The 20,116-nt window shown below is 45.8% G+C and overlaps 1 protein-coding gene across 2 annotated transcripts in view; it reads left to right on the top strand.

Moving 5' to 3' along the window:
* Positions 1-20,116, top strand: part of LOC126251590 (15-hydroxyprostaglandin dehydrogenase [NAD(+)]-like) — a 153,491-nt gene that overhangs the window by 106,956 nt on the left and 26,419 nt on the right. Inside the window, exon 6 of one of the 2 annotated variants that reach the window (XM_049952122.1) lies at positions 8,191-8,349. The exons of the other annotated variant lie outside the window; for it this stretch is intronic. Coding sequence (XP_049808079.1) covers positions 8,191-8,349 — 159 coding nt within the window. The remainder of the gene's footprint in view (positions 1-8,190; positions 8,350-20,116) is intronic. 2 annotated transcript variants of the gene reach the window in all.

A 20,116-nucleotide genomic window follows, 5' to 3' on the forward strand; every position in this document is an offset into this window, starting at 1 on the left:
AAAAACTGCTACGGTATAGTACAACAAAATGACACTTTTGTTAAAAGTCAATTATTACGTTGGAGTCAGTCGGCCGAAGTGGCCGTGCGGTTAAAGGCGCTGCAGTCTGGAACCGCAAGACCGCTACGGTCGCAGGTTCGAATCCTGCCTCGGGCATGGATGTTTGTGATGTCTTTAGGTTAGTTAGGCTTAACTAGTTCTAAGTTCTAGGGGACTAATGACCTCGGCAGTTGAGTCCCATAGTGCTCAGAGCCATTTGAACCATTTTACGTCGGAGTCATAGCGATTTGTGGTGGTCCGCAGGACATTACCAAAGGCGGGACATGATTCTTAATACTAGGGTGTTCAAATGGTTCAAATGGCTCTGAGCACTATGCGACTTAACTTCTGAGGTCATCAGTCGCCTAGAACTTAGAACTAATTAAACGCAACTAAGCTAAGGACATCACACACATCCATGCCCGAGGCAGGATACGAACCTGCGGCCGTAGCGGTCGCTCGGCTCCAGACTGTAGTGCCTAGAACCGCACGGCCACTCCGGCCGGCTTACTAGGGTGTGTGATGGTTCTTAACACCAGGATGTGCTATCACTTGCGACAACATTGCTCCCATGCTGACATGGTAAGGAGTTCCTATGGTAGGACACATGGTGCCAAATTGTCCATAATCAGTTGCACTGGCGTATTGCAGACAGCAGAGCACACGCAGAAGACAGGTGTATCGGTGGTTTCTCCACCAGCGCAGTTGAAGAAATGAGTTTAGGGTCAAATGCACCCCTGAAAAGACGCTATCCAGAAGGAATACAGTGTCACAAAAACGTTGACCGATGGCTGTGTCATGATCTAAAGTTTGTTGTCCAATTACGCCCATGCAAGATTATGTCATTCCCCCTCCCCTCCACCCCCACCCCCCACCCACACGCTCACCATAACACCTCGACCACCAAAACGATCCTGTTCAACAATCCTGGAAGTGTCAACATACGGCGATGCACCCAGGAACATTGTCGAATATCATCTTTTTGGTAGTCCAGGTGTGGGGTGGCATCATTTTACCTGGGCATATTGACCCACAAATTTTTGAACACGGTACACTCACTGGTCAACGTTATTGTGACACCGAACTACTACTCCCCAATGTGCGTCTTTTCTGGCCCTAACTTCATTTTTATGGATGACAGTGCGCGACTGCATCGAGCAACCTGGTGGTGGAGCCCTTGGAACAAGAGAATGTTCGGCGAATGGATTGGCCTGATAGTTCGTACTGAAACGTGTTCCACCGTTGTCCAACGCGCCTCTGGAGAGGTCTTTGCTAGTCATCGGAGCTCAGTTCGAGGTGGGGCTCATCACTGAAGACAATTCTATTCCAGTCAATGAGATTCCAGGCCGAAGACGAGTCTGGAGGCGTCCCGGACAGTGGCCGGATACCAACCTGAATGTCGCCTTATCGACATCGAGGAGTGATTGTCAGTGGCGCCATTTCTTTTCAAAGCAGGATCGCCCTGGTTGTCATCCGTGGCACCCTTACAGTACAGCGGTACGTCGATTATATTCTACGCCCCGTTTTGTTGTCCTTCATGGCAAGCCATCCTAAGCTTACACCGAGGGGGTCCAAAAAATGTATTCACTGTTTAAAAGTCCATAACTTGCAAACTAATTGACAGAGTTGTCTCATTTTTGGTGAAAGTGTAGCTTAAAGTCCAACTTAGAGATATCACTGTAGGTGTTCGAAATTGTCACTATTAACATCTACACACAAACGATGCCGCCGAACTGCAGCACGAACTACTGACTGCAACGTGTTCAGTTGGATATTTGCACATAAATGTACGATGGATTCTCGAAGTTCATCCAATGTGCGTGGCTTTTGTCGATAAACGATGTCCTTTAGCGTTCCCCACAGAGAAAAGTTCAGAGGAGTTAGGTCTGGGGAACCTGGTGAATGTTCCACAGCACCTCTACGGCCTATCCATCTTCTTGGTAGATTTTCGTCGGGATACGCCATAACACGATTTTGGTAGTGGGCTGGGGATTCATCTTGTTGAAAGTAAACTCTTCCGTCTCCATACAAGTCTCGGACGGCAGGTAAAATGGATGTCTGAAGCTTCTGAAGGTACGATTCACCGGTAACTGTGCCATCAAAGAAGAATGGCCCAATCAAGTCCTGGTAAGACAACCCACACCACACATTTAGTCCTGGCAAATTCATGGCTTTGTCTACATGGACGTTCGGATTTTCGGCGGCCCAGTAGACGCAATTGTGGCGATTTACTGTACCATTGAGTTTGAACTGTGTCTCATCAGACCACACGATCATCTCTGCATTCATCGTTGCGCATCATGTTGGTAAAGCACGCGCAGTACTCCATTCTACGATCTTGGTCGTCCTCGTTCATTGCGTGTAGATGTAGCATTTCCACTTTGCTGTCTTCAAAATTCGCCGACTCACTCTAGTTTCACGGGCACACTGTCTCACAGACTTCTGTGGTGAACGAGTGAATTGTAACACACGACGAGAGTTAGCTGGACTTGTTACTGTTACAGGTCGTCCTGATCATTGTTTGTGTACATCTTTAACACAGCCTTCGGCTTCAAATTTGTCTCGAATGCGACGAATCGTTAATGATGTCGGTGGCTCTGTTTGATGCTCATTTCGCCATTGCCGGTGAACCACATTAATGTTTTCGTACTTAAAATACCACTTGAAAACTTTCCTTTCATCGAATGTAAGCCTTGTGCCAGCCATATTTACTCGAGTAACTAGGTGCAATTAATAACATAACACTGACTATCTGGCGACTGTCATCTGACAAAACAAAACAACGCAATACAACGCTTGTGTGGCGATTGCCGGAACTACAAACCATTACACTACCAAAGATGCGACAACTGCGTCAATTAGTTTACCAGTTATGGACTTTTAAACAGTGGATACATTTTTTGGACCCCTCTGTATCTCAGCAAGGTAATGACCGCACGTGACGAGAGTTTCTCCTGTTGGTGCCCGTGCTTGTAAAACCCTGCCGTCACCAGTAAGTTCGCTGGAACTCTTCCCGTTGAGAATCTTTGGAGCGTTATCGGCAGAACACTCCAACCAGCTCGGAACTTCGATGCTTTAACGCGCCAGTCTGGCAGAATTTGGCACGATATCCCTCAGGAGGACATCCTACAACTGTATCAATCATGACCAAGCCGAATAACTGCCTGCGTAAGGGGCAGAGAGAGACCAACGTGTTACTGACTTGCTCAATCCGCAACCACAGTCGTGAGTACTTGTCACGCAGCTAGAATCGTGCGGTCAGGCGGCGGGAAAAATACTTCAAGACCACCATCTATCGCTACTTTTTGCATTTAGTACTACATACTTTTTCTTCAATTATGTACGAGGGTAAAAAAAAAAAATGGTTCAAATGGCTCTGAGCACTATGGGACTCAACTTCTGAGGTCATTAGTCCCCTAGAACGTAGAACTAGTTAAACCTAACTAACCTAAAGACATCACACACATCCATGCCCGAGGCAGGATTCGAACCTGCGACCGTAGTGGTCTCGCGGTTCCAGACTGCAGCGCCTAGAACCGCACGGCCATTTCGGCCGGCATACGACGGTCACTCCAAAAGATATGCACACTATTTTTGTAAAAGTACAGTTTTCATTCTGCATACGTGAAAGTTTTGCAGTGTGCAGATACATCCTTCCCGCTTGTTTTCAAACTTAGTTCAACCTTTTCCCGTGAGTGGCGCCGTAACAGCATGTCTTCAAGATGGCTGCTACACTTGACGTTCGTCAGAAGCAATGTGCTGTCATAGAATTCCTGTACTGTGAAAACGAGACAGTGGGAAACATCCATAAGACGTTGAAAAAGGTGTATGGAGATGCTGCTGTCGATCGCAGTACAGTTAGTCGGTGGGCAAGCAGGTTACGTGACGAAAGCGGGCACGGCAATATTGAGGATTGTCCTCGCAGCGGCAGGCCTCGTACTGCACACACTCCAGACAATGTGCAGAGTGTTAACGAATTGGTGACAGCTGACAGACGCATCACAGTGAACGAATTGTCATGCTACGTTGGGATGGGGGAAAGAAGTGTTTGCAGAATACTGAAAGTGTTGGCGTTAAAAAGGTTTGTGCCAGGTGGGTTCCCAGGATGTTGACAGCGGCTCGCAAAGAAACAAGAAAAACGGTATGCAGCGAGCTTTTGGAACAGTACGAGAATGGTGGTGAAGAATGTCTTGGAAGAATTGTGACAGGTGATGAAACATGGCTCCATCATTTTTCACCTGAGACGAAGAGGCAATCAATGGAGTGGCACCATGCAAACTTACCCAAGAAAAAAAAAATTAAAAAACCAAGGAACCACCATAAACCCTGATGCATATGTGACGACAATGAAGAAACTTCAAGCTCGACTGAGTCGTGTTCGACCACATCAAGCAGGGATGTTGTGCTGTTGCACAACAATGCACGGCCACATGTCAGTCAAAAAACCATGGAAGCGATCACAAAACTCGGATGGACAACACTGAAAAACCCGCCTTACAGTCCTGACCTGGCTCCATGTGACTGTCATCTCTCTGTGAAACTGAAAGACTCGCTTCGTGGAACAAGGTTTGAAGATGATGGCTCCCTTGTGCACGCTGCCAAACAGTGGCTCCAACAGGTTGGTCCAGAATTTTACCGTGCGAGTATACAGGCGCTGGTCCCAAGATGGCGTATGGCAGTAGAGAGGGATGGAAATTATGTGGAGAAATGAAAATATTTTTCCTAAAGGATGTGTCTACACACTGTAAAACTTTCAAATATGTAGAATAAAAGATGGATTTTAAAAAAATAGTGTGCATTTCTTTTGGAGTGACCCTCGTATAAATAGTAACATACTGTTTCGGTGCTATGGAAAAATCCTATTCTTATTGCACTCTAAATTCTCATGGAAAATTCCAGTGATGGACACATATCAAAATATTTAAGTGTAGTTCCTTACTTGAAACTTGGTTGTTGCAGGTTAATGTTGAAATAGTACCATCAGTGCTAAAATTAATGAGTATTCTTGACAGTGAGTTACACACAAAAAATCTACACTATTGAAAGTGGCCACATTTCGCGTCACGTTACACGCACTGCGGACACATCTTACTTGAGAATTCCAATCAAATTGGGACCTTGCACTTGCGACACAAATAGCTTGTCTTCCTCTTCTTTTTTGGTGGACATACGCGACATGTTTCCCTTCCTTCCCTTTTAGTTAGTCCTTTTCCAGATCTTCGTTGAGACGTACCTCAGCTCCTAGAACTCGAGCGATATAAAATCTCAATTCTCGTGGAAGGTGTTTGTTGATTATTGATTCGATCAGTTCTTTTCAAAGAGCTTTTATGAAGTTCATCCTGCTAAGTACAGTTCTTTCCTTGAATGACTGATGAACAGTGTATCATAGATAACACTCATATCAAGAATACGGGAATACACAGCCATTCGGTACTGAGACTTCAACAATATTTAGCACTCTTCCCATCTGCAGTATCAATACCACCCTTTGTGTTATGATAGTGGGCTATAATTACAGCTTTTTGACTTTCCACATCACCTTCTATGGAGTGATGCATTTTTACTATAAGCATTACTGCTCTTCCTTTCTTAGGCACGTGGGAATTCAGGGTGATGGGTTTGATAAATTCTTACAGCGTTGATTCAACTTCACGTCCACGGGAGGGCTAGAAAGAAACTGGAGTGTCTTTTCGGTTCTTTCGCATTGTTCCCATTACGGTCAAACCATTTTTCCGCAGCACGTCTGCAAGTTCGATTGTCGAATACCAGTTACCAGCGGTAATGTTTCGGTTACTATGTGCTATTGGTTTGCACGATCTGAGGACAGCCTGGGTTGTTGTTGTTGTGGTCTTCAGTCCTGAGACTGGTTTGATGCAGCTCTCCATGCTACTCTATGCTGTGCAAGCTTTTTCATCTCCCGGTACCTACCGCAACCTACATCCTTCTGAATCTGCTTAATGTATTCATCTCTTGGTCTCCCTCTACGATTTTTACCCTCCACGCTGCCCTCCAATGCTAAATTTGTGATCCCTTGATGCCTCAGAACATGTCCTACCAACCGGTCCCTTCTTCTAGTCAAGTTGTGCCACAAACTTCTCTTCTCCCCAATTCTATTCAATACCTCCTCATTAGTTACGTGATCTACCCATCTAATCTTCAGCATTCTTCTGTAGCACCACATTTCGAAAGCTTCTATTCTCTTCTTGTCCAAACTATTTATCGTCCATGTTTCACTTCCATACATGGCTACACTCCATACAAATACTTTCAGAAACGACTTCCTGACACTTAAATCTATACTCGATGTTAACAAATTTCTCTTCTTCAGAAACGCTTTCCTTGCCATTGCCAGTCGACATTTTATATCCTCTCTACTTCGACCATCATCAGTTATTTTGCTCCCCAAATAGCAAAACTCCTTTACTACTTTAAGCGTCTCATTTCGCTGGTTCAAATGGCTCTGAGCACTATGGGACTTTACAGCTATGGTCATCAGTCCCCTAGAACTTAGAACTACTTAAACCTAACTAACCTACGGACAGCACACAACACCCAGCCATCACGAGGCAGAGAAAATCCCTGACCCCGCCGGGAATCGAACCCGGGAACCTGGGCGTGGGAAGCGGGAACGCTACCGCACGACCACGAGATGCGGGCGTCTCATTTCCTAATCTAATTCCCTCAGCATCACCCGACTTAATTCGACTACATTCCATTATCCTCATTTTGCTTTTGTTGATGTTCATCTTATATCCTCCTTTCAAGACACTGTCCATTCCGTTCAACTGCCCTTCCAAGTCCTTTCCTGTCTCTGACAGAATCACAATATCATCGGCGAGGATTTTAATACCCACCTCGAATTTTTCTTTTGTTTCCTTTACTGCTTGCTCAATATGCAGATTGAGTAACATCGGGGAGAGGCTACAACCCTGTCTCAGTCCCTTCCCAACCGCTGCTTCCCTTTCATGCCCCTCGACTCTTATAACTGCCATGTGGTTTCTGTACAATTTGTAAATAGCCTTTTGTTCCCTATATTTTACCCCTGCCACCTTCAGAATTTGAAAGAGAGTATTCCAGTTAACATTGTCAAAAGCTTTCTCTAAGTCTACAAATACTAGAAACGTAGGTTTGCCTTTCCTTAATCTTGCTTCTAAGATAAGTCGTAAGGTCAGTATTGCCTCACGTGTTCGAATATTTCTACGGAATCCAAACTGATCTTCCCCAAACTTGGCTTCTACTAGTTTTTCCATTGGTCTGTAAAGAATTCGCGTTAGTATTTTGCAGCTGTGGCTTATTAAACTGATTGTTCGGTAGTTTTCACATCTGTCAACAACTGCTTTCTTTGGGATTGGAATTATTACATTCTTCTTGAATTCTGAGGGTATTTCACCTGTCTCATACATCTTGCTCACCAGATGGTAGAGTTTTGTCAGGACTGGTTCTCCCAAGGCCGTTAGCAGTTCTAAAGGAATGTTGTCAACTCCTGGGGCCTTGTTTCGACTCAGGTCTTTCAGTGCTCTGTCAAACTCTTGACGCTGTATTGTATCTCCCATTTCGTCTTCATCTACATTCTCTTCCATTTCCAGAATATTGTCCTCAAGTACGTCGCCCTTGTATAGACCTTCTATATACTCATTCCACCTTTCTGCTTTCCCTTCTTTGCTTAGAACTGGGTCTCCATCTGAGCTCTGGGTAGGGACGGGGTATTTCTTCTTGTCTGTGGAAAGTCTTGCTCGCTAGAGATAGGTGTTGAAGGCATAATTACTCCTGGAATCGGTGGGACAGTGAAGTTTCAGGCCCAACTTCGCCGGTTTAGATGTAATATACATTCTGAACTTGCAGCGTTTTCTAAAGCCGATTAGCGTTTCGTGAACTGTAGCGTCAGCCCCAAGAATATAGGATCGTGCGAATTTGTCAAATGTTTGTTAATGCAGCGATGTCACCATTCCATCCTCCGATCACCCCTCTCCCCGCCATACCACCAGCACTACCACCGCCACTGTCACATCAATATTCTACCAGAGAAACCTGGTTAGTGACACCCGTTCTCTTCTGTGGACGGCCTGGTAAATGCCGCCATTTGGAAGTACCGTAATATTATCCACGATGTACGGGTAAGAGTGAACAAAAGTGCTGTGCGGTGTGTTGCAGAAGGGCGTGGTGGGCGGCACGCTGCTGGGTCTACGGCTGGCCACCAGGGGCGCGCGTGTGCTCAACGTGGCGTCGATGGCCGGGCTGGGCGCCTTCTGCTGCGTCCCCGTCTACACCGCCACCAAGCACGCCGTCGTCGCGCTCACCCGCTGCTACGGGGTCAGTGCCCGCCACGACAGTCTAAGTCCACTACTGGCCATTAAAATTGCTACACCACGAAGATGTGCTACAGACGCGAAATTTAACCGACAGGAAGAAGATGGTGTGATATGCAAATGATTACCTTCTAACAGCATTCACACAACGCTGGCGCCGGTAGCGACACCTACAACGTTCTGACATAAAGAAAGTTCCCACCTGATTTCTCATACACAAACAGCAGTTGACCGGCGTTGCCTGGTGTAACGTTGTTGTGATGCCTCGTGTAAGGAGGAGAAATGCGTACCATCACGCTTCCCACTTTGATAAAGGTCGGATTGTAGCCTATCGCTATTGCGGTTTATCGTATCGCAGACATTGCTGCTCGCGTTGGTCGAGATCCAATGACTGTTAGCAGAATATGGAATCGGTGGGTTCAGCAGGGTAATACGGAACGCCGTGCTGGATCCCAATGGCCTCGTATCACTAGCAGTCGAGATGACAGGCACCTTAGCCGCATGCCTGTAACGGATCGTGCAGCCACGTCTCGATCCCTGAGTCAACAGATGGGGACGTTTGCAAGACAACAACCATCTGCACGAACAGTTTGACGACGTTTGCAGCAGCATGGACTATCAGCTCGGAGACTATGGCTGCGGTTACCCTTGACGCTGCATCACAGACTGGAACGCCTGTGATGGCGTACTCAACGACGAACCTGGGTGCACGAATGGCAAAACGTCATTTTCTCGGATGAATCCAGGTTCCGTTTACAACAGCATGATGGTCGCATCCGTGTTTGGCGACATCGCGCTGAACGCACATTGGAAGCGTGTATTCGTCATCGCCATGCTGACGTATCACCCAGCGTGATGATATGGGGTGCCATTGGTTACACGTCTCGGTCACCTCTTCTTCTCATTGACGGCACTTTGAACAGTGGACGTTACATTTGTGATGTGTTACGACCCGTGGCTCTACGCTTCATTCGACCTCTGCGAAACCCTACATTTCAGCAGGATAATGCACGACCGCATATTTGCAGGTCCTGTACGGGCCTTTCTAGATACATAAAATGTTCGACTGCTGCCCTGGCCAGCACATTCTCCAGATCTCTCACCAATTGCAAACGTCTGGTCAATGGTGGCCGAGCAACAGGGTTGTCACAACACGCCAGTGACTACTCTTGATGTACTGTGGTATCGTGGTGAAGCTGCATGGGCAGCTGTACCTGTACACGCCATCCGAGATCTGTTTGACTCAATGCCCAGGCGTATCAAGACCGTTATTACGGCCAGAGGTGGTTGTTCTGGGTACTGATTTCTCAGGATCTATGCACCCAAATTGCGTGAAAATGGAATCACATGTCAGTTCTAGTAAAATATATTTGTCCAATGAATACCCTTTTATCATCTGCATTTCTTCTTGCTGTAGCAATTTTAATGGCCAGTAGTGTATCTCCCCCCCCCCCCCCCCCATGAACCATGGACCTTGCCGTCGGTGGGGAGGCTTGCTTGCCTCAGCGATACAGATGGCCGTACCGTAGGTGCAACCACAACGGAGGGGTATCTGTTGAGAGGCCAGACAAACATGTGGTTCCTGAAGAGGGGCAGCAGCCTTTTCAGTAGTTGCAGGGGCAACAGTCTGGATGATTGACTGATCTGGCCTTGTAACATTAACCAAAACGGCCTTGCAGTGCTGGTACTGTGAACGGCTGAAAGCAAGGGGAAACTACAGCCGTAATTTTTCCCGAGGACATGCAGCTTTACTGTATGATTAAATGATGATGGTGTCCTCTTGGATAATATATTCCGGAGGTAAAATAGTCCCCCATTCGGATCTCCGGGCGGGGACTACTCAAGAGGACGTCATTATCAGGAGAAAGAAAACTGGCGTTCTACGGATCGGAGCGTGGAATGTCAGATCCCTTAATCGGGCAGGTAGGTTAGAAAATTTAAAAAGGGAAATGGATAGGTTAAAGTTAGATATAGTGGGAATTAGTGAAGTCTGGTGGCAGGAGGAACAAGACTTTTCGTCAGGTGAATACAGGGTTATAAATACAAAATCAAATAGGGGTAATGCAGGAATAGGTTTAATAGTGAATAGGAAAATAGGAAAGTGGGTAAGCTACTACAATCAGCATAGCGAACGCATTATTGTGGCCAAGATAGATAAGAAGCCCACGCCAACCACAGTAGTACAAGTTTATATGCCAACTAGCTCTGCAGATGACAAAGAAATTGAAAAAATGTATGATGAAATAAAAGAAATTATTCAGATAGTGAAGGGAGACAAAAATTTAATAGTCATGGGTGACTGGAATTCAGCAGTAGGAAAAGGGAGAGAAGGAAGCGTAGTAGGTGAATATGGATTGGGGGGAAGAAATGGAAGAGGAAGCCGCCTTGTAGAATTTTGCACAGAGCATAACTTAATCATAGCTAACACTTGGTTCAAGAATCATAAAAGAAGGTTGGAAACCTGGAAGAATCCTGGAGATACTAAAAGGTATCAGATAGATTATATAATGGTAAGACAGAGATTTAGGAACCAGGTTTTAAATTGTAAGACATTTACAGGGGCAGATGTGGATTCTGAACACAATCTATTGGTTATGAACTGCAGATTGAAACTGAAGAAACTGCAAAAAGGTGGGAATTTAAGGAGATGGGACCTGGATAAACTGAAAGAACCAGAGGTTGTACAGAGTTTCAGGGAGAGCATAAGGGAACAATTGACAGGAATGGGGGAAAGAAATACAGTAGAAGAAGAATGGGTAGCTCTGAGGGATGAAGTAGTGAAGGCAGCAGACGATCAAGTAGGTAAAAAGGCGAGGGCTAATAGAAATCCTTGGGTAACAGAAGAAATATTGAATTTAATTGATGAAAGGAGAAAATATAAAAATGCAGTGAATGAAGCAGGCAAAAAGGAATACAAACGTGTCAAAAATGAGATTGACAGGAAGTGCAAAATGGCAAAGCAGGGATGGCTAGAGGACAAACGCAAGGATGTAGAGGCTTGTCTCACTAGGGGTAAGATAGATACTGCCTACAGGAAAATTAAAGAGACCTTTGGAGAGAAGAGAACCACTTGTATGAATATCAAGAGCTCAGATGGCAACCCAGTTCAAAGCAAAGAAGGGAAGGCAGAAAGGTGGAAGGAGTATATAGAAGGTTTATACAAGGGCGATGTACTCGAGGACAATATTATAGAAATGGAAGAGGATGTAGACGAAGACGAAATGGGAGATAAGATACTGCGTGAAGAGTTTGACAGAGCACTGAAAGACCTGAGTCGAAACAAGGCCCCGGGAGTAGACAACATTCCATTAGAACTACTGATGGCCCTGGGAGAGCCAGTCATGACAAAACTCTACCATCTGGTGAGCAAGATGTATGAGACAGGTGAAATACCCTCAGACTTCAAGAAGAATATAATAATTCCAATCCCAAAGAAAGCAGTTGTTGACAGATGTGAAAATTACCGAACTATCAGTTTAATAAGTCACAGCTGCAAAATACTAACGCGAATTCTTTATAGAAGAATGGAAAATCTAGTAGAAGCGGACCTCGGGGAAGATCAGTTTGGATTCCGTAGAAATGTTGTAACACGTGAGGCAATACTAACCTTACGACTTATCTTAGAAGAAAGATTAAGAAAAGGCAAACCTACGTTTCTAGTATTTGTAGACTTAGAGAAAGCTTTTGACAGTGTTAACTGGAATACTCTCTTTCAAATTCTGAAGGTGGCAGGGGTAAAATACAGGGAGCGAAAGGCTATTTACAATTTGTACAGAAACCAGATGGCAGTTATAAGAGTCGAGGGGCATGAAAGGGAAGCAGTGGTTGGGAAAGGAGTGAGACAGGGTTGTAGCCTCTCCCCGATGTTATTCAATCTGTATATTGAGCAAGCAGTAAAGGAAACAAAAGAAAATTTCGGGGTGGGTATTAAAATCCATGGAGAAGAAATAAAAACTTAATGGCTCGCCGATGACATTGTAATTCTGTCAGAGACAGGAAAGGACTTGGAAGAGCAGTTGAACGGAATGGACAGTGTCTTGAAAGGAGGATATAAGATGAACATCAACAAAAGCAAAACGAGGATAATGGAATGTAGTCAAATTAAATTGGGTGATGCTGAGGGAATTAGCTTAGGAAATGAGACACTTAAAGTAGTAAAGGAGTTTTGCTATTTAGTGAGTAAAATAACTGATGATGGTCGAAGTAGAGAGGATATAAAATGTAGACTGGCAATGGCAAGGAAATCGTTTCTGAAGAAGAGAAATTTGTTAACATCGGGTATAGATTTAAGTGTCAGGAAGTCGTTTCTGAAAGTATTTGTATGGAGTGTAGCCATGTATGGAAGTAAAACATGGACGATAACTAGTTTGGACAAGAAGAGAATAGAAGCTTTCGAAATGTGGTGCTACAGAAGAATGCTGAAGATAAGGTGGGTAGATCACGTAACTAATGAGGAGGTATTGAATAGGATTAGGGAGAAGAGAAGTTTGTGGCACAACTTGACTAGAAGAAGGGATCGGTTGGTAGGACATGTTTTGAGGCATCAAGGGATCACAAATTTAGCATTGGAGGGCAGCGTGGAGGGTAAAAATCGTAGAGGGAGACCAAGAGATGAATACACTTAGCAGATTCAGAAGGATGTAGGCTGCAGTAGGTACTGGGAGATGAAGAAGCTTGCACAGGATAGAGTAGCATGGAGAGCTGCATCAAACCAGTCTCAGGACTGAAGACCACCACAACAACAACAGTGTATCTCCCTGCGACAGATGCTCTGATAGACTCCGTAAGCGCTGTCTTACCACAGTGACGGAGGAAGGAGGCATGCTGAATGGACGGGGCTCTCGTGTAACAAACATCAACCATAAGTAAAAGAAATGAAACGCCACAGCCATACCGTCAAAGAAATTTGTTTCAAAGGACTAGTTTCGACTCCAACACTTACGTCATCTTTAGGTCCACTGTAAACTAATAGAGTACTGGCATTCCTTGGCCCTACGTATCATCTAACCCATATAAACTAATCAGCCAGAACATTATGGGCACCTCCCTACTGTCGATATAGGGCCGGCCAAGTGATAGCAGCATCACCTGGCGAGGAATGACTGCTAGACAGACACACGCACAGTGCATGTAGGTAGCATAAGTGAGCGTGCTCTCTATTTGTAGAACGAGGAAGGTGCGTAATCTGTCTGTTTGACCGAGGGCAGATTATGATAGCGTGGAGATCTCGCGTCCGTCGGCCGTCGTAATTTAATTTATTATTTACTACAGAAATTGATTGGTACTGGTGATTGTTACCGACTTACGTCGTGCGCCTTAATCAAAATCATATTTCATTCAATTTTGATTTACAATTACATGCTTTTGTGAAGTTCTCTTTTTTAACAATATTAATCTTCAGTGGAAATGATTTTTACGTTAATGAACGTTAGACTCGCTAATCTTAAAACATGAGCATATAAGTTGAACAAGGGAATGAACTTCTCATATTAATTTCCTCGGCTAGTCAGTTCTCTTTAAAGCAAAAAATCTTTAGTTATTAATTACAATACACGCCCGAGAATATTTTTTCTTACCTACGTTCACCATTGCATTGTAGTCGGAGTCCTGGCTCTGGCTCTCGGCTGTGATACTGAAAATAAGAATCTTAAAGCTACGTATTTTCTGCAACGTCGGACGGCTGTGGAGAAAAATGTATATTATGTTAATAGCGAGCGAGTTTTTCGCTTCCGCTAATTTTTATAAGTTAATATCGCCACGTAATGACGTAGTTGGCTGCTTGGCCCGCTGCGATTGTTGCACTGTAAATTACTCGAATGCAGCGTAATTCAAGGAAAGCGGACATGAAATCGGCATCACCTCTTCCAAATTAAAAGTGAACAATAATATTAAATCAATATATTATCTGCTTAATTAGTACAAATATGCTTACATTTGCCAGCACTCGCAATATGTCCGTCTACACGCAACAAAGACAAGAGAAGAAGTAAAGACGACTAAAAAATTAACAAAAGAGCGTATCTTGTCGTCTCTTTAGATCATTTTGTTATATTTCTTTGCCCTCGAAACTTACACAGAGAAATTATTATAATACGGATACATGAGAAAAATGTATGTTCGCCTGAGCGGCTGGTGTCCACTTATAATTCAATTTTTAAATGTCTCTTCTTTAAAAATGCTGTTTTTTAAGTCTTTTCTTATTATTTCACCGGGGACACTGTAGAGACTCGGGATAAGCATTTAGGAAACCGTGCGACTTATTAGGTGTTCGATGAGTGCTGTGGTGAGCGTCTTCAACACATGGAGAAACCAAGGTGAATACCAAGTCCAAACATCATGGAGTTGGATGGCCACCCCTCATTACAGATGTCGCACATTGTAGGCTGGGCAGACTGATAAAACAGGACAGGTTGCGAACTGTGGCAGTACTAACATCAGACTTTAAAGCTGGGTGGAGCCCAATGATGGGCCCTGCAGCAGATGAGCCATGCAATGCTAACACCACAAAATCGGCAACTACGACTGAAATGAGCACGTGACCATCGGCACTGGACATTGGCGCAGTGGCAGAGCGCTGCATGGTCTGATGAATCCTGACACCTTCTTCATCGTGCTAATGGGAGGGCGCAAATCAGTCGTCTTCCGGGGAAAAGCTCCCTGACGCATGTACTGCAGGTTGAAGACAAACTGGCGGCAACTGCATTATGCTCTGTGGGACATTCACGTTAGCATCCATGGGTCCAGTGGAGCTCACCCAAGGCACCCTGACGACCAAGGAGTATTGTAGACTGGTTGCACATCACGTACACCCTTCCACGACGATCATGTTTCCTGACGACAATGGCATTTTTTCACAAGATTATAGGCCATGTCACAAGGCCAGAAGTGTGATGGAGTGGCGAGATCCAGCTGATGTTGGGCCCCCCAACTCGCCTGATCCGAGCCCAGTCAAACACATCTAGGATGTGATGAAATGCATCGTCAGAGCTCGTTGCCTCCCTCTCCGGAATTTACGGGAATTAGGTGGCTTGTGGATGCAGGTGTGGTGCCAACTCCTCAAGCGACCAAGATTTAAAATTGTTGTTCAGATGTGTGTGAAATCATGGGACTTAACTGCTTAGGTCATCAGTCCCTAAGCTTACACACTACTTAATCTAAATTATCCTAAGGACAAACACACACACCCATGCCCGAGCGAGGACTCGAACCTCCGCCGGGACCAGCCGCACCGTCCATGACTAAAGCTCCTCAGACCGCTCGGCTAACCCCGCGCGGCCGACCAAAGCTTGATTGCTTCCTTGCCATGATGCATCACCGCTGTCGTCTGTGCCAATGGTGCGGATACTGGCTATCAGGTAACTGATCACAATGTTCTGGCCGGCCGGTGTGGCCGAGCGGTTCTAGGCGCTTCAGTCTGGAACCACGCGATCGCTAAGGTCGCAGGTTCGAATCCTGCTTCGGGCATGGATGTATGTGATGTCCTTAGGTTAGTTAGGTTTAAGTAGTTCTAAGTTCTAGGGGACTGATGACCTCAGATGTTAAGTCCCATAGTGCTCAGAGCCATTTTTGAACAATGTTCTGGCTGATCAGTGTAATATTGCACTGCTGTGTACCCAAAATGCAACACCCTGAAGCAAGCATTCAAATCTACATCTACATCTACATCTACATCGGTGTGTGGCGGAGGGTACCTTGAGTACCTCTATCGGTTCTCCCTTCTATTCCAGTCTCGTATTGTCCGTGGAAAGAAAGATTGTCGGTATGCCTCTGTGTGGGCTCTAATCTCTCTGATTTTATCCTCATAGTCTCTTCGCGAGATATACGTAGGAGGGAGCAATATACTGCTTGACTCCTCGGTGAGGGTATGTTCTCGAAACTTCAACAAAAGCCCGTACCGAGCTACTGAGCGTCTCACCTGCAGAGTCTTCCACTATCATCTCCGTGGCTCTTTTCCATCTCTTACCTTCTTGTTTGGCACATACTCATCTAACGCATATTGTATCAGGTGAAATTCACAGCATGCGTTTGCTGTGACTAGAGACGCACACGATTAGCATTTCGGCGCTGGCGCACATAACTGGCGCCAATAGCGCCACCTGCAAGCGCTATATTTATGGACGTACTGGAATTGTTTCTTCGCGCTTTTGTTTTGCGTAAACAGTTCCAGTATGCGTCTTAGAAGACAGCGAGCGTCTTTCGAGAATGTTTCGGAATTCGACCGAGAAAGAATAGCTGCCTATAGAGATTGCGGATTATCTTGCAGAGAAACCGGTGATCGTGTCGGACGGAACCGAGCAACTGTGATCCGGATCTGTAATCGCTGGATGCAGGAGGGAACGACGGACCGACGGGACCAACAACACACACCTCGCGGCACCGCTACGCACGATAACAGGCTCAAAATGGTTCAAATGGCTCTGAGCACTATGGGACTTAACATCTACAGTCATCAGTCCCCTAGAACTTAGAACTACTTAAACCTAACTAACCTAAGGACAGCACACAACACCCAGCCATCACGAGGCAGAGAAAATCCCTGACCCCGCCGGGAATTGAACCCGGGAACCCGGGCGTGGGAAGCGAGAACGCTACCGCACGACCACGAGATGCGGGCCACGATAACAGCCATATAGTGCGCATGGAAGTGGTGGATTGGTCTGCCACGCCACGAACTATGTCACAACAAGCTTGGTCTGTTGCCTAACAAGCAGTGTCCACGCCTACTATTCGACGTCGTCTGCAGCTGAATGGACTGTCCGCAAGGCGTCCATTGCTGCGTACACCAGTGAGTCAACGCAACAGGGCCCGCCTGGCTATCCGTGCGGTCTAACGCACGGCTTTCCGGAGTGGGAAGGAGCGTCTGAGCGTATTCAGCATGTCTGGGATGCCTTGCAACGTGCTCTTCAGAAGAGATCTCCACCCCCTCCTACTTTTACGGATTTATGGGCAGCCCTGCAGGATTCATGGTGTCAGTTCCCTCCAGCACCATTTCAGACAATAGTCTAGTACATGCCACGTCCTGCAGCGGCACGTCTGCATGTTCGCGGGGACCCTACACGATATTAGGCAAGTGTACCAGTTTCTTTGGCTCTTCAGTGTAACTCGTTCCATTCCTCGAACAGCACGATTGACAACAACTGGATTGACCTTGGTGCATGCAGAATTGCTGCCTTAGATCTCCCCATCGCATCCGACAAGTGCTTAATGGGATTCAAGACGGGGGAACGGCTAGTCCAATCCATTCGCCGAATATACTCTCGTTCCAACAGCTCCTCCACCGGCGCAGTTCGAAGCAACCGCGCATTGTCATTCATAAAAATGAAGCCAGGGCCGGATGAACTCTAAAAAGGCTCTCACGGGGAAAGAGTACAGTCTCTCTGGAGATCAGTAAGCCCTTGCAACATTATGCCTCCCCACAGCGCAACACCTAGACCCTCAAAACTACCATATTCGAGAAGGCTGTACGTATCCCCATATGGAGAGAGGTGGGAACACCTAATGAATCCAGGAACATCGTCGGATATAATCGAACATGCCCTGCCGTCCTCAGTCATCACACAGAATATTGAGGACCATGTATCACCTTTTGTAATGCCCAGCGGACCATCATGAATCGCGACGACTTCTGTGTAATTATTGTCTATCACATCTTTATCACATACTTCTGTATATGGTCCAAACTTCATCGAGCTATGTTACTTGGCAATGACACATCATGCGAAGTTACTTTCGTCTTTAACTTCTGGACACCATTGTAAATAAAAGTAGTTTTGTCCTACTTGCACGTCTGCGGACGTACACTGCCAAACAAAAAATGAAGCACCCAGGAGGGGGAGGGAGAGCGGGGGGCGGGCGAGGAAATGAAAAGAAACTTCACGGGTCGAGAGGATATTGGCGCTACTTAAGTCGTTACAAAATTGAGCCACTTTCACAAAGAACTTGCCAGTGCGAACCCACAGATCGGTACGACGTTGGCCTAATTGCTTGGACTGGTCCAGTCGGGAATGGTGCCATAAAGCCTTTGTACCCTCACCTGGTGCAAGCTGGTGCACGACTGTTGTAAATGGTCCTTGATAAGCTGGAGTGTGGCACTGGGATGTATATGACATCCGAGCTGATCTCACACATGTTCTATTGGTGACGGATCTGTGGATCTTGCTGGCCATGGGGGCACCTAAGCTTCACACAGATAGTTCATAGAGATGCGTGCCGTGTGTGAATAAGCACTGTTTTGTTGGAAAATGGCACACGATATGGTTATAGGACAGATAACACATGACGAGGTAGTATCCCCATGAGGTACCGTTATGCCATCAGAGTTCAGTCTTGACCAGAGGTCATACCACACGGTTCCCTACAACATAACGCCTGGAGTAACAACGCTGTCTCTGTTCAGAACGCTGGAGAGTGGGTCTTCTCCTCAGATACCCACCATACAAGCTGACGATGGTCATCCGGGGCAGAGCAGTACTGTGATTCGCCGCTTAAAAAAATGCGACGCCATTCATCAGCAGTCCATGTATCCCAGTTACGGCGCCTCTCCAAACGCAGCTATTTGTGTTGAGGTGTTGACGGCAGAGTACTCAAGGGACTGTGATTCCCCGGTCCGGCTGCTGCTATCTCTGGCCAGTGGTATGTTATGACACAGATGTCGCAGAGTGCTCATCACTTGTCCTCGGATAGCAGGCGGAAGTGTGAGGGATTACGATGCGACTGGTGCACAATACAGCGATCGTCCCATGCAGTGTTCAGCCACGGTCGACCCTCCAGTTTCCATGCAGTATACATCTAAATCTTCATATCTACAGATATACTCCGCTAGCCACCAATCGGTGTGTGGTGGAGGGCACAATTCGCGCCAAAGTCATATTTCCCCCCCTCTGTTCCACTCGCGGATCGCGCGATGGAAAAACGACTGTCTGAACGCCTCAGTACGAGCTCTTATTTCCCTTATCTTTGAATGATGATCATTACGCGATCTGAAAGTTGGTGGTAATAATATATGCTCTACATCCTCGGTGAAGATTGGATTTCGGAATTTAGTGAGCAGCCCCTTCTGTTTAGCGCGTCGTCTATCTGCAAGTGTGTCCCACTTCAAACTTCCGTGATGGCTAAATGTACCAGTCACGAATCTTGCCGCTCTTCTTTGGACCTTCTCAATCTCTTGAATCAGATCCAACTGGTAAGGGTCCCATACAGACGAACAATACTCTAAGACTGGACGAACTAACGTATTGTAAGCTATTTCCTTTGTTGAAGGACTGCATCGCTTCAGGATTCTACCAGTAAACCGCAATCTAGAGTTCGCCTTACCCGTTACTTGTGTAATCTGATCATTCCATTTGAGATCATTTCGAATAGTCACACCCAGATACACGACCGATGTTACCGTTTCCAAAGACTGATCATTTATTTTGTACTCATATATTAGTGGGGATTTTCGCCTTGTTATACGCAGTAGGTTACACTTACTAATATTGAGAGATAACTACCAGTCATTACACCGCGCATTTATTTTCTGCAAATCCTCATTGATTTGTTCACAACTTTCATGTGATACTACTTTCCTGTAGACTACAGCATCATCGGCAAACAGTCTAAGGCCGCTGTCAATACCATCAACCAGATCGTTTATGTAAATCGTAAAAAGCAGAGGACCTATTACGCTACCCTGGGGCACACCTGAAGTTACTCTTGTTTCTGTTGAAGTTACCCCGTTCAGGACGACATACTGCTCCCTGTCTGTTAGAAAACTTTCTATCCAACCGCAT

This window comes from Schistocerca nitens, chromosome 4 (genome assembly GCF_023898315.1).
Source record: "Schistocerca nitens isolate TAMUIC-IGC-003100 chromosome 4, iqSchNite1.1, whole genome shotgun sequence".
NCBI lineage: Eukaryota > Metazoa > Arthropoda > Insecta > Orthoptera > Acrididae > Schistocerca > Schistocerca nitens.